This window comes from Patagioenas fasciata, chromosome 11 (genome assembly GCF_037038585.1).
Source record: "Patagioenas fasciata isolate bPatFas1 chromosome 11, bPatFas1.hap1, whole genome shotgun sequence".
NCBI classification, from domain to species: domain Eukaryota; kingdom Metazoa; phylum Chordata; class Aves; order Columbiformes; family Columbidae; genus Patagioenas; species Patagioenas fasciata.
Window position 1 is genome coordinate 9,191,891 of NC_092530.1, and position 27,407 is coordinate 9,219,297.

General features: G+C 44.0%; 1 protein-coding gene across 1 annotated transcript; it reads left to right on the forward strand.

Annotated features, from left to right (window-relative positions):
- LOC136106073 (uncharacterized) lies at nucleotides 1-26,645 on the forward strand. Its single transcript, XM_065846109.2, has 16 exons — nucleotides 1-194; nucleotides 957-996; nucleotides 3,995-4,079; nucleotides 5,316-5,422; nucleotides 6,485-6,543; nucleotides 7,580-7,690; nucleotides 10,293-10,423; nucleotides 11,153-11,277; nucleotides 13,306-13,411; nucleotides 14,840-15,038; nucleotides 17,157-17,183; nucleotides 19,639-19,696; nucleotides 20,267-20,322; nucleotides 21,016-21,214; nucleotides 23,098-23,256; nucleotides 25,975-26,645. Exons 1-16 carry the CDS (start codon nucleotides 101-103, stop codon nucleotides 26,105-26,107), a joined length of 1,689 nt encoding a protein of 562 aa, XP_065702181.1. The 5' UTR covers nucleotides 1-100; the 3' UTR covers nucleotides 26,108-26,645.
- The last annotated feature ends 762 nt before the right edge of the window (nucleotides 26,646-27,407 follow it).

Below are 27,407 nucleotides of genomic sequence, written 5' to 3' on the forward strand. Positions count from 1 at the left end.
CTTCTCCTCCTCCTCCTCCCCCTCTTCCTCCTCTTGCGGGCGCGGGAGAGGGCGGCAGCTCGGGGCGCCCCGCTCCCCTCAGCCCCGCGGCGCGGCGGCCATGGCCACCGAGCTGGAGCCGCCGGCGGCTGGCGCTGTGCCGGGCGCGGCGGCGCTGGAGGCGGAGGAGGACGAGGAGCACTGGCTCTACGGGGGTAGGTACCGCCACCCCCGGCCCGGGGCTGGGGGGCAACGCGAAGCACCCGGCTGGCCCCAGCATCCCCCGCCCCCGCCCGAGGGGCCGCCCCCGGGCTGTTGGGGAGGGATGTGTCCCCAGCTGGTCCCGGTGTCCCCCGCCTCTGCCCCAGCCCAGCGGGATGCAGCCGGGAGGGGCCCGGCGTTTCAGCTGCTTTTGGGGGGGCGGGATGAGGAGGTTATCGTCCTCTTAGCAACACTGTGATGTAAAGAGGTTAAAATGATGCTTTGTTACCATTTGAGTTTCTTAATCATCCAAGTCATGTTAACCTGATTGATGCAGGTGAACCCCTGGCCTAACAGAGGGGTGTGTGTCTAGGAGAAAGTGTAGGACTTGATTTAAGCATCTTTGTCCTCTTTGTAGACTTTCCAACAGAATACTCGTATATTTCTTCTTCCCTGGTATGTTAAAAAGTCTGTGAGGACCTTCACAACTGACTTCAGTTCCTTATGCAATGTTTGCCTTACTAATTCTGAGACTTAAAATGTGCATTTTGGATTTTATTCTGTGTCAGTGGTGTGACACTTCACTTCTACAGAGAGGTTTTGTTTGTTATTTTTTGCAGTTGCTCTATTTCCAGGTAAACTTTGAAAAGAGAACATTGAGGTTATGGTGTCTCAGTGATACTAGGTATTTCTCTAGCAGTGATGTGTTTTGTGCTTAAATTTAGCTTGTTTTCTTTCACTTGAATAATTTACTTTTTTTATTATTGTTTTTGCAGACGACACCACTGGTAAGCAAGAAGATGGACCAATTTCTGGGTGAGTCCAGAGACTGTTTATTCATTATAACAGTAAATGTTCCTCAGAAGATCAAACCACATTAAGCGTAGCTTCATGAATGCTTTAGACCAGTCCAGAAACAGCAGACAATCCTTTTCTGATCCCATGGGGTCATCCCCAGCCACTACGCTTGGGCTGGCACAGCATTTATGGATTTGGAAGGTGAACTGGATCAGTCAACTTGTTTGGCTTCAAACTGACTTTTAAGCCCTTTTTGCCTCTCCCAATTAGTTTTAAATCAGATGTGTCTTCCAGTTTAATTCTCTGGAAAAAATGGTGCTTTGAGGATTGGCCTTTGTGCTGAGCTGGCATTGATAAAACTGCAGCCTGTGCTTTAGCCTGGAAAAGCTAAAAACCTTGAGGCTAGGTTAAATTCTCAACATGATCAACAAATTATAGGAGATTTATGAAGTATGTGATTTGGGTGAGACTTTCAGATCAAAGCGTTGGGGACAACTCAATGATCAGTTTTGCTTTCTGTGTCTGGAAAGTATTGTCTGTCCTTGATCATAACACCCGTATATTTGTAGCGGTGTGGTTTGTACCAGCAGAGTTTTCTCTCAGCAGAGATATTATCTGTTTGCCATTTTTAAATGTAACACAGTTTTCAAAAGACTTGATCTTCACTGAACTTCTGTGTGCTCAGCACCTTCAGAAGTTCAATTTAATATTTATTGTCCTTTAAGTTCATAGGAAATTAAGTATCTGGAATTTCTGAGATTGTTATGGATACTGTGCTACTTCTGTAGTAAGTATCCTGCTCATAGGGAATATGAAAACTTGTTCAAAAACAACTTTGAGACAGACTTGGTAAATTTTTGCCTAAAACCATCAAATGACCTTTGTGAGAAGTATGAGCTTCTGGTTTAGATAGAAATTTGCTGCTAACTTGCATAAATCTATTGTTCCTTGTCATTTCCATCTGAATGTAATTTGACTTTACAAGCAGGATTAGAAATCTGAATTTCCAGCAACTGTCTCCTCTAACTGCAAGATGCACGAAGGAAAAGTATTAGTGGTTGTGCTAGCTCTCCTTTATTTGTTTGGGGTTTTTTTTCCCCTCTTTGTTGTTTTTTTTTTTTTTTCCCTTTTTGCCCAATGAGAATCTTCCTAAATGAAGAACTTTGGGCTCTTCTAAGAAAAATGACTTTTTGTTTGCTATGTTGTTGACAGCTACAGCTCCAGAGATACATTGCTGGCCTGTCCATGTATTTGTCTCTACCCGTGAGGCAGAAATCAGTGCAGCGCGGGATACAGTGGCCGTTAACATCCCTTAGCCTAAAGGATGCGTTAATACCAGCAGTCTGTGCAGGATGCTGTGACATCAGCGATGCACAGGGTTCTGTTGGCTTTCTGGGGAAATTAAATAGCTGCGACATTTTTTTGCCTGCAGATGATGGCTGTGGACCTGTCAGATTGTTCGTTCCTGGGAGGCAAATAGGTTAGGGAAGAACTGTTACTTAGCAAATGTTTCTTTGAACTCCGATTCACAAATTTTAATGCACACCCACAGATACTTCATGTGACTTGAAGCTGAAGGTAATACTTGTCACTCTTCCTTAATTCAGTCATCTTGGATTCTTAAGAAAATTCTGGGGTTGAGGTCAATGTTACGAGTTGCTTGGATTTGGCAAACAAAATGCAACAGGTTTTGGAGCCATCTGTGAGATTTTTTTCCATTGGTGCATCTTTTGGTCCTTATGTAATTGCATATGTCTGCAGCTTTGAAATACTTTTAGAGGGTGATTGTTCCCTTAGATGTCTCAGCTAAATTTTAAAACTTAAAGTGTCTTCAACTGCCACCTCTGGAACTTCTTGAAAATGGGACCTGTGCTTCCTTGGTTAGCTGCTGAACCTTCATCTCTTCTTTTTGATCTTGATTGTTGAATTTCTTTGTATATGGGGCTTTTCTAATGTGGGAGCTTCAGTAACTGCTCACATTGTTCCTGTTCGTTTGTTCTTTTTTTTTATGCTCACTAGCTGCTTTCTGAGTTGCCTCAGTATGATCTTTCGGCTTACTTGTTTGGTGTCTCCTTTCTTGCCACCTCTGAAATGGCTTTAATCTGACCAGTGTTTGGATTCTGTTAGGTGCTACATATGTTTATTTTTTAAAATAATCTCTGTACGTTTATTATCCAACATGGGATTTTAAATTAATAGCAATGTCTTCACAAAGTACTGGTGATGAATTTGGTTTCCTGAGCATAGTCTATTCTAATTGTCTCTTTTGAAAAGACAGAATTATTTTGAAGTTTTACCTGCGACATTAGAGAAAAACGTTCTCTTTGTATTTTAGCTTTGTAACACTTAGCATATGTGTTTCTAGCATGTGTATACCAGTTTGACTTTCTTGCTTGGCTAATGGCAATAAACAATGTTAACATCTGTATACAAGCTCTTTAAGTGGAGGTAAATTTGAACTTGACCATTGTTGCATCTGGACTAATTTGTAATGAATGAGAAGAAGGAGTGGATAATTACGCCTTTTCTTCTTTGAATTTTAACTGTTCATTAATGTAAGCCATTTGTAGAAACATTAAAATCACCTTTTCCTTCATTTCTATGGGTCAGATGGCCTGACTGCTTACTAAATATATGTATAAATATTAGCATCCTTAAGGAAAAAATGAAGTTTTGCTTATTATGGTCTGTTCCTATCAGTTGTGATTGTGCTGAAGCACAGCTGAAAGCTTTGGCTCCACTTGTAAATGAGCTGTTGAGTGGTGTTTGGACAGGCAGCCATGCTGTCTGTCAGGTGCTCTTTGCAAGCGCTAAACTGATTCTTTCCAGCAAAAGCAAAGCCAAGCAAGGATGATTAATTTGTTGTCATATAGTTGAGCTAACTGCCAGCAGAATAAACACACTACATGAATAAAGCCATTATATGAAAGTCACCTGGACGAATGCTTTAGAAATGTTTATAGGTGAACCTGTAGATTGGGCTTGTCCACTTAATTTTACCTGTCACATTTCCTAGACATGCAGAACCCTCTCATCCTTTGCAAGACACTCCTCAGGAGAACCGACCCGTCAACACTGAAGACCGAGAGATGTCACAACATGTACGTGTTCCACTGCGAATGGTAGATGTAGTTGCTTTTGTACTTCTCAATACTTGTGGGTAAAAAGACAAGTGTACTGTGCTGCCCAGTACATTACATTTGTGCTGTAGGAGTGTGCTGGTAGTTCCCAGTGGTAACTACAGCTGTGGGCTTTTCAGCCAACCTTGTGTGGTGGGTAGTGAACCCAAATGTAAGTGTTGCTTCTGCCCACCGAAGAGATGGATGAGGGCTCTGCAGTCTGACAGGAAAAGCAGGATGTGATGTTGCCTCCAGCTCAGTTCTTGAGGGTCAGTAAAATATGGGAAACACTGGGATCAAAAGCCCAAAGTGCTGGGAATCAGTTTTGATTTGGCCTCAGACCTTTTAGAATGCAATCTAATGGCTCAGTGCTGAAGGGGGAGGAAGAGGCTTGCTTCTCCACACCCTCTTCCTCCAGGCTTTTTGATGAGTTTTTCTGCCACTATGGAATGTCAAGAAGATTCATGCAGAGTTCTGACAAACCCATGTGCCATGGAAAAGGAGGGAGGGCTATAGGAACACCTTCCTTGTGCCCTTTTGTAGCAGTGAAGTGTTAATTCAGCTCATGCATCTTGCAGAATTGCACTGCTGGATATCTGGAAAGCTTCCTCTGCTTTTCTGCCACAGCAGTGGTGCTGCGCTGGAGTCGAATCAGCAGCTATAAAGTTCTTACGTAAAGTGAGTTGGGGACTGGGTGTGCTAAATAAGCCAAGCTGAGCTTCTACCACAGAAGTTGTGGTGAGAAAATAGTTGCTCCAGGGTTCTCTAGGTGAAGCCTGGTTGGTGATTTTTATTTGTGATTGTATATTTTCACCACAGACCTGTGAAGGAGATGTGTCAGAAAAACCCTAGCTCTTTCAAAAAGAGTAGGGGAGAGGAACTGTGGGACATGGTGACATTCTTAGAACCGAGTTAAACCTTCCCTATCTTTGCAAATCTTATCCTGATTATTGTGTAGGGACACTTCTTCAAAGGACACAGCAGTTTCTTTGTGGGCACCTGTCTATTTATGTTGAAAGCTGGTTAATTCCATGGTTTTTGCCTCCAGACGCAACTTTTCATAGCCTTGGAGTGCAGTAGAAAGTTACATCTTTATATCAGAATCATTCTTTCTGGCAGACCTTTATCATACAAGCTTTGTAAGGTTTGGCTTTCCGTCCTGGGAAATTTATCAGCTCTATGTATTAATGAGCTCCTGTGTGCTATTGTTGTTGCTAGGCCCTTCCAAGTGGTGAAGATGATGAAGATGACAGCGATAGCGACAGTGATGATGATGACGTGAAAGTTACTATCGGCAACATTAAAACGGGAGCACCATCGTACATGTACGTATTGCTGATTATGGTGCTGATTTTTGATCTGAGGTGGCTCTAGGGGATTTGGGATTGAACATGAGGTCAAGAACTGATCTGGGAGCAATGGGAGTAATGGCTAGAACACTGGAATGGGATTGGAAGCTGATGGGCAGCTCTATCCTGCAATTGCTTGTTGGAGAATCCATCTGTAAAATAGGAATGGTAATTCATGGGTCTGCTATTGGAAAATTAAGCAGATAATTTATGTGCTTTATTGGCAAAATCAAAGGTGGGAAGTTACATTTAACTTATCTGTGAAAATGTCAAGAACCAAAATCTGTATCGATAAGAATTTGCATAAGCAGTGAATTTACTGATTTTCAGCTCTCTGATTTTTCATGATTTGAAAATGGTGAGCCTGGATTTGCAAACCAGGAAATTATGTCACCAGCTTAAAATTGTACTTCATTTGCATTGAATAAAAATAAGAAGACAGCATGTTTGCTTGCTGCTAGCAGCCCTTCTCTTAAGGAAATGACTTACTGTGCTTTGCAGCATATTCTAATTTTTCCACTTTACAGATAATTCCCTTCTCTTGTTGTAGAGGTGGTTTCAGTCTGATGGATTACTCTGAGTAGCAATGCTCCATCCGTTAGCAGCTCGCTAGATTTTGCAGCCATCCTTTTTGAAATCTGCTTCTCCTACCTTTCTCTCCTCATTCTGTGATCTATGTGCCGCTGTGATTCCATGTTGCTCAGTTCCATTTAAATAGTAAGTACGTTCCTGGGCAGCATGGTAACTACGACTCTTAGAAATAACCTTTCTCTTCATGTTCAAGACAATCCTCTCGTGTTCTGTTGTTGCTCAATAAGTGTGTTTGCTGGGTCTCTGTAGGGTTAGAGAAACTCATGTGACAATGGATCTCACTTTTAAGATGTTGAGACTTAATATTCAAAATCGCAGAGAGGCATGAACAAACCTAAGTGAACTAAGCACCTTCTGAAGGATGTCAGGGCTTGAATATATTTTGCATGAAAACCTTCAACCAAGTAATTTGTTCAAATACCAACGTAGTGATTCTTTTCCATGTAGGGGAACTCCTATGAATCTAAACTTAAAAACGGGTAGAGGCTATGGAGCATCTGCTTCAGGTATTTCTGTTATTTTTACCCTTTACCTTTTGCAGTATTTTACTTACAGCTGGAGCAGCTGCAAATCTTGGTTTCTCTTTGGAAGGATATCAGTGCATCTTATTTAAACTAGGAATAGTAAGTGCGTTTCCTAAAGACAAGCACTGCTAGGACAGTCTGGGGCTCCAGGATGCAATGGAATGATTTGTTTACCCATCACCAAACAAGTGCATTATAATTCTATTTAAACTCAAAAACAAACAAACATAGATTCTTACTTTCGTAGTAAAAAACCAGAATATTTCTAAGCTATGTTGTGCACTGGAGCTAAACATTCTAAATTGTCCGGAGAAGAACTTTATGGTCAGTAGACAGAGCTACTTGCAGTGTAAAGTACTAAAAGAAGCAAACTCTGTTGTTGACTATCGCATATACGTAGTTCTGCAGATGACGTTTTTCCCCACTATTCAGTTTCGTTTATACTGTATATTGTGACTTGCATTCTGTCCTTCCTCATATATGAGACTGTCCTTTCATGGGCTTCATATACTTCCTTCCATTGATTTCTTTATGCAAATGATTTATCCTCTGATTGGGAAAGTGAGAACAAATTCCCCTTGAAGATTCTGTGCTCAACACATTTTTGCTGACTCCAGTTAGTACACAATCCACTTCAGACTGATCCTGGAGAAGTCTCTTTACCATGAGAAAATGTGTGTATATTGGGAGAGAAAAATAAATATTTTGCATGAGGATTTTTTTGTTTTCATTTGTGGTAAATTTCCTGCATGCTCTAATAGTTTATTCTGTCTGTCTAGTAGCAATCTGGGTTGAATTTGCTTCTCTGCTGTTCAGCTGCAAGTGCTGTATACCCTGGCTATTCATTTATAGAGTCACTGAAGTAGTTCTTAATAAGTCGATTGTGGTTACCTGTGTGCTATAAAGCCAGCAATTAATTCACAGTAGTGCTTTATTTTTGACTGGCGTAATTTACTCAGCAAATTAGTGGATTAAAGGCATTGCATTAAAAGTAGTAACGGTTTCTCTCTCTCCAAAGCCAAGTTGCAGCCCAAAGGTATTGACTTAGATGCCGCAGGGAATATAAATGGATTGCCTGTTATAGAAGTGGATTTAGATTCATTTGAAGACAAACCATGGAGGAAACCAGGTGGGGCCTTACAGTTTCTTGTGGTAAATATTTGCTGTAGTTTTAGTTGTCTCTTTTCCATTTCACATGTAATTTTTGTCCATTTATTGCTGCAAGGGAACAGGGAAGTCAGAACAATTATCTCTCAGCCTCTGCCTGTCTAGATAATGAGTGACACTTACTTATTGACCAAGCCATGCTTCTGCCTAAAATTGGGTTACCTTTGCTTTATTAATTTGACTTCCCTAAAGGGAGCAACTATTTTTTTTTTTAATATTCTATTTTATTAATTCCATAGTTCCAGAAAGCACTGCATTGATAATGTTTGTGATAATGTTTGTTGGCTTTAAAGTCAACTGAGTAGGATGAAGATTTGGCTGTTGATGATGTGTGGTCACCTCTTCATGTGCAGCAGCTTGTTCTCTTTCGCCATGGCCAAGTTCAGTCATCCCCATGCACCCTTCTCGTTTGGGTCCCAGGGATGTCCACTCTTCTGCAGGAAAATGCTCCTTGCAGAGGGCAACGATGGTGGGAATTACCATATGAGCACATGTCATCATAGGAAAGCTGTCTTTTTGTCTTGAATTCTCCTGCTGCAAACAATGGGATAAGAGGAAGGAAAACACTGTCTACTCTGACAAGGAAGGCTAGGATTTTTCTTTTAGAAAAGCTACATTACCTAATGTTTAGCTAGATGCTGCTCTTGGGTCCACAACTATGAGTGAGCAGTCCCCACTTATTTCTTCTGGACGATATTGTCTAGACTGTGTCCAGACAAATAGTACTTTGCACAGCAGGTTTTCATACATACATGGTCTCTTTTGTCTTCCTGATTAGTATTGGGGGATTTCTGTTAATACTCCAAAGCAGCTCTTGGGTGACAGCTGTAGGATGCTAGGAATAAACTTGTGTTTTTCATCCAAACTTGATACAAAAGTAAATGAAGGAACCAGAGATCCAAATTGCTGTGCTACTCTTATAAAATGTTCTATGATAAAATGTTAACTGAAGCAGAAAGTCCACTTGCCTCTTCTTAGAAATAATTCTTCTCCCCGTTAGCCCCTGTACTTTCTTTATCTTTCAGAAGTGTTGCTGTGCTAATTAGTGCTTTTAGGTTGTCTGTGGAGTGATTTTGTTATATCTTGCCCACCTGAAATGAAGGGCATCGCAGTACATCACAGTGCTATTATAATAACTACGTTGATGTGACATGATGTCAAACCAGCACTAAAACACTCTGTGATGAAGAGTAGATAGTATGGACATAATATAAAGCATAGCCTTTTTTTTTGCAGGGGATTTGCCATTGATTAGGAAGTGAGAAAGAGGGGGCTAGGAAGAAAATAAGTTAGAAGGGAAATAATGAAGTGAAATCTAGAGATAAAACATGGAAATCATTGTCATGCTGACATCTTTGCACCAAAATGAAGCCAGCTGGCCTTAAAACAGTGTTAGAATACAAATAGAGGGAAGATGTCTGCAGAGGTGTGTTATGTCAGTTTATTTTAGATGTCAAGTATGTTGTTACTCAGCAGCCTTTCAAGTTTATATTCTGTACAGTTAATTGTTTGGCAAGCTGGTATCTCTTTTAGGTGAGGGAGAGGAAGAAGAACTGACAGAGGGATGAAATATAGGCTGATAAAATAGATACGTAAATGCCATGTTGCTGAGTCTGTGGTGAAATTTGCATCTTTGGGTGGTACAACAGGAAGAGTGGCCTGCACAGGAGATAAACTTAAACCTTGCTGTAGAGATCCAGGCTCAGCATGGTCAGAGTGTTTTGCTTAGTGCTTATGTTTCAGTTCCTTGTTTTAGAATCGGTCTGTCTAGGAATACCTGTGTCCCGGATGTTTGCGGGACACCGCGGCAGGGCTGGGAGATGCTCCGCGCTGCTCCTCGTTGTGAGGGGTGCCTCACAGCGTTAGCTGCAGCTGTGTTTCTCCCTCTACATCTACATTTTCATGGCAAGCAGTTTGCAACCACCTCTTATTCAGAAGTGCTCCTGCTGAACTGGCATTTCATAGAAGACTGTCAAAGCTGGATAACAAACTTGGAAGGCTATAGTTGGAATTATGGCTGAACTGTAGTTACTTGTCTAGTCTGAGATGTATCAATAAAAAAGCTTCCACTTTAGCCCTGTTTCACATAATGGGTGAGTCCCAGAATCTCTTCTCAAAACAGCAGCGGCAGCGATGGTCAGGAGCGGAACGTGTCGGCTTAACGCAGCCAAGAAAAATGCTCTGTGGCACCATCCCATTTTTCCTGGTGGTAGCTGGAGCCATCATTCCTGTGCTCTTCCCAGCACTCAACTCATTTGGACAATTGCAAGAAGCCAGTCCGAAAAAATCTGGTTGGTGGATAAGTGATTGCAAGCATCTCTTTTAACAGCCTGTGTATGTGCTGTATTCTAAGTCCCAAATGGTCCCACTGGTGTTCAGGGTATAGTCCCCCTCCCACCAAAAGGTGCAGCCATCTCTGCTGTGGCACACAGTGGTTTTCTGACAGAATGAAATGACGAGTAAGCTGTGCTCTCTGGAAGATTTTTGTATTCTTAAGCAGTTAAAGGACAGTTCAAGAATGCACATCTACTAGAATCGATGTTAACTTTTACTCCCTTTGTCAGGTGCTGATCTTTCTGATTATTTTAACTATGGATTCAATGAAGAAACTTGGAAAGCTTATTGTGAAAAGCAGCGACGGCTTCAACTTGGACTGGATCCTGCTCCTCCCATCAGCACTGAAAATAAAATCACGGTAGGTGACCTGTTACTGCTGCATATGGCTATGATAAAACTGGGAGGAGATGAGACTATAAGAGCAGAAGATACCTAACTGTTCTGTGTTCTTTCAGTGATGAGAAATACAAAAATATATCTTTAAAAATTAAATCTCTCTGCTAAAAATCTTTTCTTTACGCAACAAACAGTTCCAACTACCTGGCAGGTTTGAACCACCACAATAGCAAGACTTGAGTACATTTCCAGTTGACTTGAAAGCCACCCAGCTATAGATCGTGTATATGAGAGGTGTAGAGAGGAGGACTGGGCATCCATGGCTGTTTTTCTTGTTGCTGTTGACTGTTGCAGTTGTGTGGTTGCCTTTTGTGCTTGGAGGCGGCTTTGACCATCAACCTTTGCAGGAGTCCATCAGGTGGCCAACAGCACTTAATCAGAACTTCAGCCAATGAGTCAATACAGCAAATATTAATATTTCCAGTTTTGATTTCAGAACTAAATGAAAAAGGTTATGAGATTATGAAACTTTTGGACTTCTAGCAGCAGACAGTGGACAGCAGGCTGAGGCTGAATAGCCAGCTAGTTTACAGAAATATCTGCTGCCTTGACTGAAGAATAGATTGCTTGTTTGCATGTGCACTGTGATTGTTCTTCAAGGGAGCCCTTTTCCTTTGGTGAGAGTTAACATTTGATGCTACATTCAATTGAAAGAGCATTAAACCTGTGTGTTATATATTGCCATCCGCAGGTTCAGCAGGGGAGAACGGGAAACGCTGAAAAAGAAGTGGAAAACAACATCATCAAAACAGAATTCAAAACAGACTTCCTGGCTCTGGTGGGAGGACGCATGAAGGCTGGGCCTCCTCCTAACAGGTAAGAGATGGTGCAAACATGAAGCATGGTTGCACTGTGCTTTTCACAGGGGTAGCTGGAGTCCCCCCGGACCACCTTTGAATCTCCTCGAGCCTGAAACAGAAGCAGCTTTTTAATTTTACAGGAAGCTACTGTGGTCTTTAGCAGTGCTCATCAGAGGGTTGTGCAACCCCTACCTACCCATTTACCTTTTCTCGGTGATATCCTCAGTATAGTTCTGCACAGGGAGGGAAACTTATCTCCCAGCTCAAGGGGTGAGCCTCTGGGCGTACAAAAAACAAGGCAAATACCTCAGCTTTGGGGGCTTACGTTGCTGGCTGCTTATGCTTACTTGGCTTATTCTTACTCCCATGATGGTAATCTTTGTCTCCTGAAGGAGAAGTGAATTACATTTTTGGCAGGTGATAAGAGGAGCTATTGGTTTCTGAACCTGCATGCTGCGCTGTTTGGTGCATGCTGATTAGTTATATTTTCCTGTGAGAGAGAGGATCTACAAGACTGGACAAAACAAAACAATTGAGTCATTTTGATTGGCAGCCTCTGCTGGGAAAACTGCTTTGTCCTTACGACACTGATGGTTTTTTAATCAAAAGCTTCAGAAAACCAAAATTATGTGAAACCAGAAGAGCCAGAGCTTTTGGGGTCTGTGTGTTTCTATTGCTTTATTCACATTACATCTTCTGCACACCTATCTTGCAGAAATCAGTCTAGCATTCCAGCTTTGTCTGAGAGAGAACCAGCTATATGCTTCATTACAAGCTTTAAAGCTCTGCTTAGTCTCTTTGCATTTAAGCGTTTTGCTGGCATTTCTGTCCCCCTTCGCAGTACCATCAAATCAATCAAGTTTGTTTCCAGCTGTTATGTGTATCTCCTGAGATTTTTGAAAATCTACACCACTGCAAATGAAGCTGATGCTGTTGTAACTATACACCATTTTTGCCCGTTTTAACTCGCAGTCTGGTTTTGACAATACTGATGCACAAGAAAGACTCTGTTCCTGCAGCAGAGCTTTTAGTCAGGACCAGAACAAGTATCTTTATACACTGCAGCAGCATCAAAACCACAGGCTTAGCAATGGGTTGTTCGGGTTGGGGTTTTTCTTCTTAAAATGAGCAGATTGCAGTGAGAAATCTTGCCAACTAGCCAGCATTTTTTATATTTGCTTTGTTTAAATTTCCTACTGAGGTGGAAAATTCTGCAGTCTGACTTGGAAAGGCGATGACGTTTTTCTGTCCTAACTGCAGGAAAACATGTCTGAGGCCCTACTTACACAAATCAGTTGTTGTGTGACGATGAGGGATTCTTAAATTTCAGTCGAGAGTGCTTGTCTCTGTCACAAACCTTTACTTGTGACCCTACAATGAGTTCCTATAAAAATGTTCTTCCCCGAAGAGTGACCTGAGTATGGAGATAAAAGAACATGAAAACTGTAGGTTCTGTGACTGATTTCTTGGCTACATCAACATTTTCTTTCAAGGATCTAGCCTTGATTTCATTGAAGACAGTGGAAAAACTTTTGACTTTATTAGAAACAGAGTAGACCCCAGGGAGGTGGGCTAGAAAGTGTCTGAGAATCTGGTTTGTGAATAACTCCAGGGGTATCAGCCACACTTGGAAGATTGGACAGAAAGTAGGAAAAATCTGGGCTGATAACATTAAAGGCTTCTTCTCATAAGTATTCTGCACTTTCATGGAACCTGATGTGAGAATGATTATTCCAATCTGGAGCATGAGTAAAGGATTTCAGCTTGGAACCAGAGTGTGCAATCCCTGTTATTAAACCCGTTTGTGGGGATTCTTTGGATCATGTTTGTGGGTGTCAAGAGAGACCTAACTCACCCCTGCTGACAGAGCTCTAATTGCTCTGAAATGGAAAATGACTTCTCCACCTCTTGTCCAGTTTGAGTGCTGCCTCTAGAGATTTGGCCCTGGTGGAAAAGAATGTACAAGAGAAGTCTGTGTAGTAGTAGGGAAGACTGCTGCTTCTAATGTTTTTGAGCCTAAAAAGATGCTTCTACTTTATACCAGGAAGCTGGGTGGGACGATTGATGTGATCGGTGGCCAGGCAGGCACAATTAGGAGAGTAGAAGGAAGACGTCGTGATAAACACGCCTCTGAGGAAAACCCCATTCAGGTAAATGTTTTGTGCCCTCTTGACAAATTTCTGCTTTTATTGCACTTGTAGTGACCCCTGAGCAAACATCTGTGCATTCCTGACCTCCCACAACACTGTTTCTGCCTGCAGAGCGGTAGGTAGTTTATCAGCCCCATAGACACATATGCATGTATCATTCCCTTCTGCAGAATGAATTAATCTCTGTGTTAAAAGCTTTTTCTTGCTAGGAGCTAGGGATTATCCTTCAAAGTCTAGCCTTCCCGTCAGAATGGTGAGGCCCAAGTTCCTTTTCTCATCAGCTCTCCCAAAGCATTCCTTGGGGTGTGTAGCTGGGAGGCTCTTAAGTGGATTATTCCCTTCTCCTCCACTGTTGGATTGGAATCTCTGGTCCTGCAGTGGAGGACTTCAACCTGGGGCTTGTGTTTCTTTTTACTGTAAAATAACATTTATTCTAAGCATTGTTAGGTGCAGCCCATGCTTCAGACTTCAGGTCAGCCTATGTTACTGGATCTTGCCCCTTACAAGAAATAAAAGCCTGGGGTTTAAAGCTGGACTTGGTTCTGATCTTGCATCTCCAGTGTATGACCATAATGTTGGGGTTGGGTTCCAGGTAGGAAGATGCTCTGTGGAGGCTTAGAGGACCATCTACTGAGAACTCTAAACCACCTTCCTTCTACCAGCCACTCCTAATTCACCAAAAAAAGCCCAAATATGGAACCATTCCCCTCTCTAGACACAAATCCTGGGTTTGTTTTTACATGTGTTTGTGTGGTCTGTTTATTTTTTTTCAGTGGTCAGTTTTCCAAATTTTGCCAATAAGAGCCCAAGAAAAGAGTTTGCCTAAGAGAAAGCATTTGCTGGGAAATGGTTGTTGTTCCTCCCACTTACAGACTTTGATAACTTGTTATTTCCAGGTCATTCTGGTATGTGCATGTTTTTCTTTCCTTCAGCAGTGGTGGGTATGTGACCTGCTTTTGTCAGACAGGTGTGAATCCAGGCTACCTTTGACCTACATGGGCACAATCTAGACCAGAATTTGGCCTCTTGCTGCCTTTGGGAAAGATAAATTTGGTTTAAAAAAGGAAGCACTACTGTGTCACCCTCAAATATGGCAGCTTTTAATCTGGAGCCTCTGTCAGTAGCTGTTCCACGAATAACATATGTTCGTAACAATGAACTGTCAGCTGCCTTGCCCAGTTGTCTGACAGCTAGAATTTCTTCTCACTGCTCTTCTGCATAAGAGAAGATGCCTTGCTGAGTGTATTGATTACTTTGATCAGCTTTCCTTCCTTCCCAAAAGATGTTATCCCAGCATAACCTGGCCTTTCCGCGTATCCCTATGCTCCCTCTTTTGGCAATACACTCCCTTTATGCCAGCACGGTGAGGTCCTCACAGCAGGAGCGAAGAGATTAAAATGGTCTCTTCTCATTTCTCTGCTTTCTAAGGTCCTTGGAGACCACGGCAGTAAACCACAACCCCCACAGCAGCCCCAGCAGCCGTCACAGCCCCAACAGCCACCTCAGCAACAGCCGTTCGCTCCACCAGCAGGCCCACCGCCTCCGCCGCTCGCCGGGCCACCTCCACCGCACTTCCTCCACCCTCCTCCGCCTGTCACTTCTGTGCCACCTCCCCTGCATCCGCCAGGTACGTGTTCACACAGCAACATACAGCAGTTGGAGCCTGCAAGTTAGGACGTCCCAGGCTTGGCGCAAGTCAAAGGTTTAATGGTTAAATGTGATCGGACGGTCAGTCAGTCAGTCAGGGAACAGGTCCTTAGACCTGACCAATATTTGTTGAGTGTCTCCATCAGCCTATTTAACATTTACCCTTGAATACTTAAAAAATGACAGCTGTTCCTTGAAAAAAAACCCTCTAGGTTTTGTTTCCATGAGAGAGCCTTTGGGTGCTACTGATCATTTGCTTTATTGATAAGTGTAGTGAAAGGGGTTCCTGTTTATCTGTGGAGGAAGCTGAGAAGGCTGGAGTTGACATCCTGTGTCACATCAGTGGGCTGGGTGGTTCAAGGATCCTGCCTGGTTACGGCTGATTCCAAGTGTTTCAAGGGTGATGCTGGGATGGGCAATTCCACAACAGCAGTTCTAACAAACAACTTTCCTCTTAATCCACCTCAGTTCTTGGTTGGTTTATGCCTTGAAGTACCACAATACGTATCTCTCCGTGTCTGTTTCTGTGCATTTTACTGTACCAGCTGCCACTGCAGGATGATTCTTACTGCTCCTACAAGACGCTAGTGTCCAGTGCAGACATTCGAGCTGTGCTTCATTTTAAAAGCAAAATGTATATAACATAAATTAGGTCTTTACTATGCTTTTCTAGCCCTTTGGGTGTGGTCAGCCCTCAGCATTGACAAGTTTGTGTGCTCTTATTAATAGCCAGATGGGTTTGTACTGTGGTAAGAGCACTTGGTGCTTGAGAAACTACTGTCAAGATGAGTCCTGTCTTTGCAGGGATCCCCTTTGCCCCTGCACTTAGAGACTAAGTCCTGGAATCCAGTGAGATAGCTGAGGCAAAATTGCTAATGTTACTCTTTATTGTCTTGAGCATCATGTTACAGAACTGTTTGACCGTCTCATCTGTGTGTGTAAAACCCAAGTTTCCAGGAAGTTTCTAAATGCAATACTGGTGGAGAGAACAAAGAATTTTCCAACTGAAAGGGACAAATACGCTTTCTCTGAGAGACTGCAAATAATATGTAGACATTAACATCTCGTGAATACATACAACTTTCCGTTTAGCTGTAGCATTATTCAGCATGACTGTAGATAAAAGTAGCAGCAAGCAATCATTGAAGCTTAAAGAACATTTTTAAAATAAGTACCAAGACCTCATATTTGTTCTGAAACTCTTATTTTCAGGGAGTACTGTTTAGTTTAATTGTATTGATTCATGCAGAGCATTTTCCATGGGGCATAGGGTCATTTTTTCTCTTGACCCTTTTCAGTGCACATTAAAAGACGTAGTGGCTGCAGTGTAAGACACGTTTTTCTGTCTTCACTTCATAAGCCTGGGCATCTTCTGATCCAGCCTGAGCCATGTCTGTGCCCCTGTTGTCCTGGCTTAACTCATACATCAAGGCTGAAGCAGAGGCCACGCTCTGGGCTTCCCTGGTCCTGAGGGAGCATCCAGACTTGTGAGAAGTCACCAGGAGCACCTCATGCAGTATTTTGCGCTGGTAGAAGATACAGAATAAAAAATACAGGCCAGGCTTTTCATCTGAGGAGGATTATTACTGCGGTAGTTTCTGGTAGACATTTGCACCTTTCCCTCCTGCCTTTCATTAAAATGATTGGCAAAATCAAGATAAATTGTTCACTCGTTCTTTTGGTTGTTGACCAGAGTGTCTGATTTCACTATGCAGTTATGATTGACATTAAAAAAAAAGAAATGGACAAGCAAAAGGACACCCTGGCATCTGCAGCAGGTTCTCTTCTTTGGCTCCTTTGGTTGTTTTGAAGGCCAAATTGATTGTTTCTGTTGTTGACACTAGGAAAACAGAATTCTCCAGTGTAAGAGAGCGCTAACATTTTGAATTAAAATATAAAAGTAAAGAGATCACCATTTGGGAAAATGATATAGTGTATTGGCTAATTATTGCTTAACAGCACCAGTTTTTCTGCTGGTCCGTTTGCTCAAATATGTGAAGTTTATTCAAAAACGTGCTTTTAGGTTTAGCTTCAGTTACGGAGATTACGCCTTTACCTGTTGTCCTCACTTGTGTTGCTTGCTTCTTTATTTCCGTAGGTCTGCCACCGCCCGGTCCAATTCCAGGTAGGTCTTAACTTGAACTTAATAACAGCAGTGATTGTGAGTATGCAGGTGGCCATGTCTGAGCATTTGGATTAAGTCACACAAGATAGGATGACACCAAGACCCATTTTAGAGCACAATTAATTTAAGGGTAATAAACTCCAGTGCAGCGTTGAACTCCAGCTGCTTATCTTATATTCTGGACCTGAATATAAATCTGCAGGGCTTCTTAATACTATCCTGTTTTGTCTCTGAAGACCAATCTAGAAAGTGAAATGGAGAGCTTCAGATGGCAAAAGCCACTCGGTTTTGAAATGGTTTAGTTCTTGTTATGGCATTTGCACAGTGGAAGTCCAAGTGACAAATTGGTGCTTTGTGGAGGAATTCTGGAGTGTGAGACTGAGCAGAACAAATGCCATTTCCATCAGAAGCCTTTGCTCCCTGGTGTGCGATAGAGATGGTGAATAGTAATAGAAAAATCTAACAACCAATCTTGTGCATAAGTTAAGAGCCCCACTAATTCAGAGCTACTATAAAGCTGAGTTTCCTCTAGCTGTAACTTTTTTCTATTGGGAACTTTGCCTACTGCAGGGACACAAATTTCACTGTTCGTGTAGCAGACTGGAGCGATAGCTCTGAGCAGATGCTGTACATCTGAAAATCCAAGGCTGATGGTGACCGCGTACGTGCAGTCAGGCCGCTGCCTCTGCGTTCTACTGTATACTTGATTCACGTACTTGCAAAATGTCTGCACCCAAAGCACTTTGGACTCGGTGTGCTTGTCCTCACCGTGTGTCAGACGTGTTGGACTTGATTCACAGCTTTTGCGTCCGTACTTTTGTATTCATGCTCTGCCTCAGGCTTCCCAAATGGAAATATGGAAAAACTATACTGGGCTGTCCCTCAGTCAGAATTCCTGTGTTTGTTAAAATGTCACTTTTCATACTTCTCGTAATGTACAATAATATTGCAGAGCTGGTTTTAATTGTTATATTAGAAGGAACTTACTCATAATAAGCTTGGATTTAGAAGAAATACATCATAGTGAAACTGGATGCAAAGTGCTATTGATTGCAGACATTGCAGCGCCCAGTTGCAAGGCAAGTGCATTTAAACTAAAGTAGTTTGGGAGGAGCGAGGTGGACGAAATGACCAGGCTGTTGCAAAGAACTTCAGGTAACTGGGTTGGAAAGGGAAATGAGGGAGAATACCTGCTAATTATGGTGATGATCCATCACCATTAGAGTTAGGTGCTTGTAACAGTAGTACTTCAAAATACTTGCACTTGATGAGCAAGTGTGATTGAAATGCTCTAGGCGTTGCATTTTATTGGAAGATCTTAGGGAAAAAGGACCAAAAAAAAAGCATCCAAGAGTGGGAGGTGTCCCCCAGCTGGTTTGCAGCGCAGATCTCCACCAGCTGAGCTGGAGACTTCAGGTCACCTCTTTTTGCAGTGAGACACTTCTAGGGTGAGGTTCTCCTGACACATTTGAGGTGTTCCCAGCAAGAGGTGATGAATTGGCCCGAAGTTTCATTGACTCTACTGACTCAGTCTCCATTGACTTGAACCTGGAGCTGCCAACTTTAATGTAAATGACTGCAGTTAGTCAGTTGTCTCCTTTATATCAGTATAGTTTGCTGCTTTTATTTAATAATGAAAAGAGGAATTTTTATCCAAACTCAAGCCAATGGGTGTTTAGTCTGTTCTTGCTGGCATTGGTAACTGCCTGTAGAAATAATGGTTGCTTATAGTTACTGATCTGAGTTTCAGAAGTTCGTGTAGGAGCAATTAGCACATACTTCTCACTTGGACATTGGTCAGGGTTGAGGACTTCAGTTTCCAAGGCTTATGTCACTTCTGGAAGTGTCCCTCATAAACTTCTGCTTAATTCTGCTTTCTGAAGATACTGCCTGGTGATTTTGTATAGTAACTCTTCATGCGTTTGACGTTGGGCCCATTTTTATAGTGTCAGACCTTTCAGACAGCTCTCCGCATCATTAGTGATGTGTCTTCTCATGATTTTTAAACGGATATGTGCTCAGAGAATTGGCTTTCTTCAAAAACAAACAAAATCGGGTGACTGCTATGTTATGTGCTTTGTAAGAAACAAAGGTACTCACTTTAATTAATGGAGCGATGTGGCCACAACCCAAGAACCAGATTTTTCTGTCTTCCCCAGGACTGTAAGGGTTAATGTTTAGTCCTTAGTGACTCTTATGTTTATGATGAATAAGCCAAAATAGAAAGTAGTTCTTCTTTTATTTTCCTTTCCATGGCCCTACAGAACTAACACAGCTGTAGGGTTTTAATTTTGGTAGGAAATACAACCCTGAAGGAAAATTATTCCCTTTCAAACAGGGCCTTGTTTAGACTCAAAAGATGCTTTAACTGCTTTTAACCATGAACAGCAACAAAATCTTGTTCCTTCATGTTGAACGGTGAGATCTTTGTGCTGACTTACGCTTCTGTGTCTAGGGTTGTTCCCGCCTCCGCTGGCACCACCACCAGCTCTCCTCATTCCAACCTTGGATGGGTAAGACCACACCTGGGCCGAGCCATGGACAGAGCCGCTCTGTAGCGAGGAAGGGTGGAGGACAGGTCTAAAATCAGAGCCAGTAACTCAGTCTGGTCATGGCTTGGGGCGAGGGGAAAGAGCAGAGTCCATGGGGAATCCTCTGTGCATTTACCTTGATTTGTGATGTTCATGACACTGGAAGGAATCAATAAAATCTAGGCATGTGCTTAGGCCTAGTGCAGAGTAGTTGATGCATGTTATGTTACTCCAGATGTTTTCTCTGAAGGTTCTCCAGGTACTTTGTAAGCACTGGTGGTTTCCCAGGAAGCCTGCCAGATGTGCAGAAAGGGTGGGTGAAGGGGAGAAGCGTCTGAGTTACAGCTGTTTCAGAAGCTGTGGCAAAGCAAGTGAACCTGTATGCACTTCCAGTAGTTTGCAGTGCAAAGTGACAGAGCGTCACTGAAACCGCAGCTTTCCCAGGAGGATGTTCCACAGACCTTCAGAAAAAATGGGGTGAAGTTGCAGCACAGACGTACCTGCAAGCGATCACTGATGGTAGTGACTTGCATCCATTTTTTCTCTCCAAAGCCAGCCAGCCAGCTACAACAACAGACAGCCTCCTCCGTTTGGCTACAACTCTGCAGGTGAGCACTGAAGATAACAAACTGCTTATGTCTCTGTTCTCTGGTGTTTGGTAGTTCAGGCTTTTCTTAAGCTGATGGACATAGAATCATATCATAGAATGATTTGGGTTGGAGGGGACCTTAAAGATCACGTCGTTCCAAGCCCCTGCCATGGGCAGGGACACCTCCCACCAGACCAGGTCTCTCAGAGCCCCATCCAGCCTGTCCTGGAACACTTCCTGGGATGGAATATCCACAGTTTCTCTGGGCAGCCTGTGCCAGGGCCTCACCACTCTTGTGGTGAAAACTTTCTTCCTTATATCTCATCTAAATCTCCCCTCTTTCAGTTTAAAGCTGTTAACCCCTTATCCGGTCATTACATGCACTTGTAAAAAGTCCCTCTCCAGCTTATCTAGAGAGCAAGAGCTGTGGGAGGGCATAGCACTTGCATTTACAGGCCGTGTAAGGGGCTATGGAGATTTTGCAGTGATGTCTGTAATTATCTGGTCTTGCTTGCTTCTTCCAGAGGGAAGAGTTGTCCATATGTTCTTAGCAAACTGCTACAAGTAAAAAGGGAGAGTGAGGACTGAAGGGAGCTGGGCCCTTGTCTCCTTGGGTTCAGCTGTATCTCCAGAGAGTATCTCTGGAAAGGGAGGGACAGAAAGGATGCTCTGAATGCTCCAGATGAACAAGGATTCCGCTCTCTCACTGCAGATTCAGGTTTCATCAGCTACCCGCCCATCTCCACGTCCCACACGCCCTGGGTGACCACAGTGGACAAAGGCACAAGCAGTTCCAGCAGCAGCCATTGGGAGTACTCGGGCTCCAGGCGCGAGAGGGAGCGGGAGCGTGAGCGGGAAAGGGAACGGGAGCGAGACCGAGACCGCACTCCGACCACCAGTGAATACAACAAGTGAGTGCTGGTTTTTGGCACCTTCTGCTCCCAGTAGGGAGGTCTAACCTTGCCCTGGAGCACAAGGTGTCTGGTCAAGGGATGGGATTCTACCAGTTTAATGTTCTGAAATGTCTGGGGAAGAGATACTTTGGATCAATAACTAGAGGACAAACTAGGAGCCAGTGTCACTGGCTGGCTTCCCATGTCTGCTTTTTTATTTAAATCCAGCAGAACCAGTTACTCTTGCTCTCCCACCTGTAATATGAGGCCACTAAATGAAATAGCCCCTCTCTGTTTACTTGGTATTTCGCAGCTCAGTGTGAAACATCAGCCAGAGAAGCTGCTGCTTCTTGTCTTCTAAATGCAACTGTCAGATCAAAGGAAAAACCACCCCTGCTTTGCTCTACTCTCCTGGAGAGGCTTTCAGGGCAAGGAGTGCCATTCACCAGGAGTCAGCCACAAAATGGAAATCCTTAACTGGGTGTTTCTGCCAGCGCTGCTGGAGACAACCACCTTGGTGGGAACTGGCCGGCTCTGGGGCGACAGCAGCGCTGGGAGCACCGGGGAAAGGAAGCTTTTGGCCTCCCAGTGTTGATCTAGAGAGCTAAAGTGAAGGTTGCCTGCAAAGACTCTACCTAAACCCATCACTTTTTTGTTCCACACAGGCAGCGTCGGTGTTTTGCAGGCATCAGGCTCAGAAATACCAACAGTCATTCAAAACATGATCAGAATGCGCATTCCTGGCAGAGGGGTGCTGGTACTGGGGAACTTCCCAGCCCAGGGAGTGAGCAGATAGGGCAACATTTTCCTAACCTTTTTTTTATCTCCCTTTATTTTTTTTTTCCCTTAAGGGTTTGTGGGCACTGTGGGTGGAAGGGGAAGGAACAGAAGACAAACTTTGTAAGTTTGAAGAGCTCAGACTCCCACACTTCCTCAGCAAGCCCACGCTTAGTCCTGTGATCAGCTCTCCTGAGCACGTTGTTGGCATTTCTGGGCACTTTCGAGCACACTGACCTGAGATCCTGCTTGCCAAAGCTGTGCTTAGTGGAGTCCTGTGGAGCGCTCCCAGATGATTGATACTAGACATTATTTGCCTAGCTTGCTTCCATGAGCATTAGGAAGATGTTTCAGGCCTCCATTCTCTCAGAATTTGGATGTTGTTTCCCACAGTGGGACTTGATAGCCCTTTTGGCTTTCGGAAGTTGATTAGGGACTGTGAGATGTAGAGGGGAGTGTGGGCTGTATCTGAATTTGGGGTGCGTCATGCCCACTCCTGAGTGTGGGTTGAATGAGGTGCAGGTGGTTGGGTATAGGCAGAGAGACCGTGTCAGCTATACTCACAATTTGAGTTTTTGAACTTGTGGGGAAGAAAATATTCCCTTAGTGTAACAGGTTGTCTGGGACAATAGTGCAGCGAGGTGGCGTCCAGCACCAGGGAAGGCAGAATGATGAGAGGACCATGTTTCTGTTGGTTTTAAACAAGGTAGCTGGGTGTCTTGGGCGTATTCCAGATGGATTGTGTCGGTGAAAGCCCTGAGACGTTGGCCACATGCCTGCTGCTAAGGTACTCCCTTAGCAAATCCACAGAACAAATATTGTAAACCCTTGACTCGAGAGGCCAGAAGGAAACCGTGATAACTCAACCGTTTGGGCTTATGGAATAGGCAAGTTACTTCACTGTGGTTAGAAAGTGGGATTGGGTTGCAGTTTGGGTTGAATAAGCAGCAGCAGCTTATTGTTACAGATGTTTCCAAGAGCACCGTGAACACCTCAGCCTGTTGATAGAGTAAGAGGTTTTGTTGGTGAGGAGTGGGGTTCTACAGTCCCGTAAACATGGCTCCTGATGTTCAGGTCCACAAGTGGTGTGTTCCTCTGCCTCACTTCCTCTTTCTCTTCTTCAGCGATGATGAACGATACCGCTACTACAGCCGGGAGCGCAGCTACGACTTCGAGCGTGACTACCGCCGGAGTCGAGATCGCAGCAGGGAGCGAGAGGATCGTCACCGGGAGCGCAGGCACAGGGACAAGGAGGAGAGCAGCAAACATAAGTCTTCGAGACGGTAAGAGCTGTCTAGGGCTGAACTGGGCTGGTGATGGGAACACAGCTGCAGATGAGAAGGTTGATGTTCTCAGGGTGAACTGTCACCCCAGGTCATACTGGCTTCCTGTGACCTGCTCGTCCAGACAGAGCAAGTGCTCTCGGGCACGTTACCCGGGCAGGAGGCAGAAGTCTGTAACAGGGAGAGAAGTCCTTGGTGTTAGTAAACTCTTAGTAAGGCAGCGGGCAGGATGTCAAATCACTGCCAAGAAAATTGCAGCACTGATTGGAAAAGGAGAGGTTAACCTGTGCTAAACATCACATCGGAACAGCGTAGCTCCCACTGTTAAAGAATTACACCCAAAGCAAAATGCAAAACCATAATAGAAGCATCAGCTTTCAGTATTACATGTTCTTGAGCTGAAGAGTTTTCTTCAGCCTGTAATCTGAAATTTCCTCTTGGAGCAGGAGGCTGAGCACTGCGTGATCAGAGCTCCATGCCAGTGCTTCTGAGTGAGGTTGATGAGGATCTGGAGAACAGTGAAACCCTTTGGAGCAGAGCAGAATGTTCTAAAACACCAGCTTTTCTGGAGAAAATGTGTTTGCTACAGATGATCTTCCTGTGAGAGCATTTCTCTAGCAAAGTACCAGCTCTGCTCTCAGATCTGAAGCAGGGCTTGTTTGCTAGGTCAGTTTACATCCTGGCTATCGCTTGAGCAGACTTGCTTGTTTTTTTGGTGCTTCAACATACTTCTTCCTTTTAAATGAAATTCACATCAGCTCTGTAAGTAACTACCCTTACTTTGAAATTAGTATTGGAAAAACTCCTACATAGTGACAGGAGGCAAGAGGCTGTTCTCATCCTAAGGAGATGAGTAGGTTTTTCAAGGATGAACCTATTGCTGAAGGGTTGGAAATTAAGTGATGGGAAGAAAGACCAGGACCAAAGTCAAAATGGAATACAAAACATGGCAGCTGAACTGATCCCAGACTAACAAGCCAACATTTTTAAGGGTTATTTCTCAGCTTCCTCTGCTCAGAGTTGAAATCCGGTGTTAGATACCTGACTACATGAACAGGATTCAGTTCAAAGTGTCAGAATCCGCTTGAGAGCTCAATTTACAGAACTGGGCTGTTGCGAGGGGCGGGAAGGAGCTACCTTTCCTCTGCTCCTTAAACCACGCACAGCTGCTCTCTGTCTTGCTCAGAGTGGTAGGACGGGAAGTGTTCGTTAGCTCAAGCAAATGGAGCAATACCTTCTGTTCAAGGCCGCTTCCAGTGCATTCGGAGTGCCTGCTTGAGGCACGTTGAGGTTTGAGCCCGTTTAAGGCATTTGCAGGGAGATGAAAGGGTTTCCTTGTTTCCAGTCGATTGCAAATTGAGCAGTCTGAAGGAAATCACTGACGCTTGTTTAAATATTAAAGGACAGTCGCGTTGCTCAAGCATAAGCCACTGCCACGTTGCTGTCCACAAGGTGGCTGAAGGTGCTGAGGAGATGCAGCGGCCTTTTTCTTTTTTTTTCTATTTTAATGACTATGAAACTGTTTATTAAACAAGTCAGAAAAGTACTCGAAGCCAGGAGCTTTTCAGGGAGGGCTCCAGTGGTTCAGCCAGTCAGGTGTCTCTGCTGCCAAACTGGTCTCCCAGCTGTGCTAAGAATTTGTCTCTACATCTGGTTCTGTCCCCACTCATGGAGCTGAGCGTCTGCACTGCGTCATCTTCCTGTGATGAATTTAATCTACTTTTTCTTCTGCTCTCTGCTCTGTTTTAATTCTGCCACCTTCGCATCACTATCAGCTCTAGAGACCTCACTTGGTTATCAACCTCTGAGGAAAAATAGTGGCATGTTTGAGAAGCAGCAGAAAATCTCCTCCCAGGAGGGGCCAAGGACCAGAGTGAGCAAAACCAGAGCTCCTGCTTTCCCCGTGTCCCTGAGGGGAGACAGATGTGGATCCCGGGCTGTGGGGGGCACAGCTGGCAGCGGTGGGGGGCACACACAACCTCGGTGCAGGTGCTTCTGGCTGGGATTTCTCCGGCATGGCAGAAATGCTGTCTAAACATTCACATATACATACTGTATAAACATCCACAACCATCCAGCTGCATCTGGAAAACAACTCTGGGTGAGGACATAGAGGAGTTTTAAAGCACAAAAGTAATGAAGTGCCAAGTCATTTATGCATAAGCAGAAGTAGAAGCAGGACCTGCCTCCCGCTAGGAAACCCACATTTCTCTAGCTGCAGTGATCCTGGGGATCCAGGGATTCCTTAAGATGCTTAGAGGAGTGAAGCCTTCAAACACCACTCAGATTGAGAACTCCTCCTCCTCTCAGCAACCTCACTTTTTCACATTGAAGCTTGAGATGTGACCAAATCATTAGAGCTCCCTTAGGAGTGGGGAAGGACACAGAGCCGTTGCTTATAAAAACTATCCAAAAATTATTCTGACAGCAGTCTGTCTGGGTGCTGCCTGCCTAGACTGCTGTCCAGAAGCCACCTCCAGCCATTTGCATCACCTGCCCTTGATTCAGTGTGTGTGATACCACATTGTCCCAAATAAACACGACGAAGCCTTTCAATGGCACCGTGATGCCCTCAGCACTTGTGATGGCTCCTGTTTAGGAGACCGAAGCGCTCTGTCCCCATGCGTGTGGCGGAGCTGGCAAGGTTGGGTCTCTCTGGCATTGCTGCGCTGACGCGGGCTCCAGTGTCACTTTCTTCTCCCCTTTCTCCCCCCACAGCAAGCAGCACGAGAGCGAGGAGGGGGAGAGTCATCGGCGTCACAAGCACAAAAAGAACAAGCGCAGCAAAGAGGAGAAAGAGGCCAGCGAAGACGGCGCCCAGGAGGGAGAGGAGCAGGATGCCAAGGAGTGACCCCCGCCCAGCGTCAGCCCTCGGGAGGAACCCGCTCCTTTTGAACCAGCCTGCCGTTGGTGATGGTTTGGTTTGGGGGTTGTTTTTCTTTATTTGTTGTTTTTTCTCCAAGGGAAGAGAAGCCGCTGCCTCCAGGTGAGCAGTGAAGCCAGTGGCATCGCTTTGAGAGCTGAGGCTGCACGTGCAGTTAAACTTATTTTATTTTTATTTTCTTTTTTGATACAAAACAAAATACAGCAGTACTAGTACACAAAGCACTGAGCTACTCTACTCATAAACATCCCTAGGGAGAACTTTGTTGTATCAGATCCTATGGTTTCTGATGGAAGATGGCTTCAGCTGAAACTAACACATTTAGCTCATAGTTTTTGCTTATTTTTTGGTCATCATCATTCCGTTTTGAAAAATAGGACAGTAAGTGCGACTTGAAATTTATTGTCCAAAGAGAAGTGTGATTTAGATCCTGAGAGCCAGCTTAGAGTCTGGCTTCTCGTAGTGAAGAGTCTCATCCCCAAATAAATTTCTTTATAGCTACAAACACGTTTTCTGGTTTCTCTGCGGGCAGCCCGTGAGGAGCAGCTGCTCGTACTGCTGGGTTGCAAGATCCCGCTTTGGTCTGGTGGATCTGAGAAGCTGTGGTGTGTGGTGGCACAGGGTGTGCGAAGACTTCAAACCTAGGGGATTTTTTAATCTCTTGCAATATAGTTCTATCATACATTACACCTCTAAGTGGGAAATGAACGGAAGACCCGTAGTAAGAGCATGAGTTTCTCTTGATTTAGTTTTGACTTTTTTTTTACAAGTATCTTCCGCTGCTTTACTTGTTATTTAAAACTGTCTTAAATCTTTGCCCTGAAATAATATGGTTCCGAAATGTTACGTATTTTTTGTGTTGCAATCTCGCAAGTCTGAGTGTCCCGTGAAGCTTACAGCCTCAGCGACTCGAGCCACTATAGCACTGATAACAGCTTTTCTGCAATGACACCGCATTTGATGAGTCATTAACTGCAAAACCTGCAGGGCGAAGGAGAAAAAAACCAGGGTTTTGTGTTTGTTTTTTTGGTTTTAACGTAGTTTTTTAAGCGTGCTTTGAGATCATGGGAAATGTGTGTGCGCTGAACCAGAGTTAAAGGGCAGGGCCAGCAATCAGGCTTCAAAATATTCCTCCCTCTGCAGCCACAGAGGAGTTGTGGTGGAACAACACCGGGATTTAGGAGTGTTGGCACCTCTCCTCGGTCGCCTGTTTGGGCACGAGCTGCAGGGATCTGAGGGGAAACCTCGTGGTTTCGCTGGATTTCAG

Coding starts and splice junctions, on each gene's coding strand:
- LOC136106073 (XM_065846109.2), top strand. CDS start 101: ATGGCCACCGAGCTGGAGCCGCCGGCGGCTGGCGCTGTGCCGGGCGCG. Junction 10,424..11,152: donor GCACTGAAAATAAAATCACG/GTAGGTGACCTG, acceptor TGCCATCCGCAG/GTTCAGCAGGGGAGAACGGG. Junction 23,257..25,974: donor AAACATAAGTCTTCGAGACG/GTAAGAGCTGTC, acceptor CTCCCCCCACAG/CAAGCAGCACGAGAGCGAGG.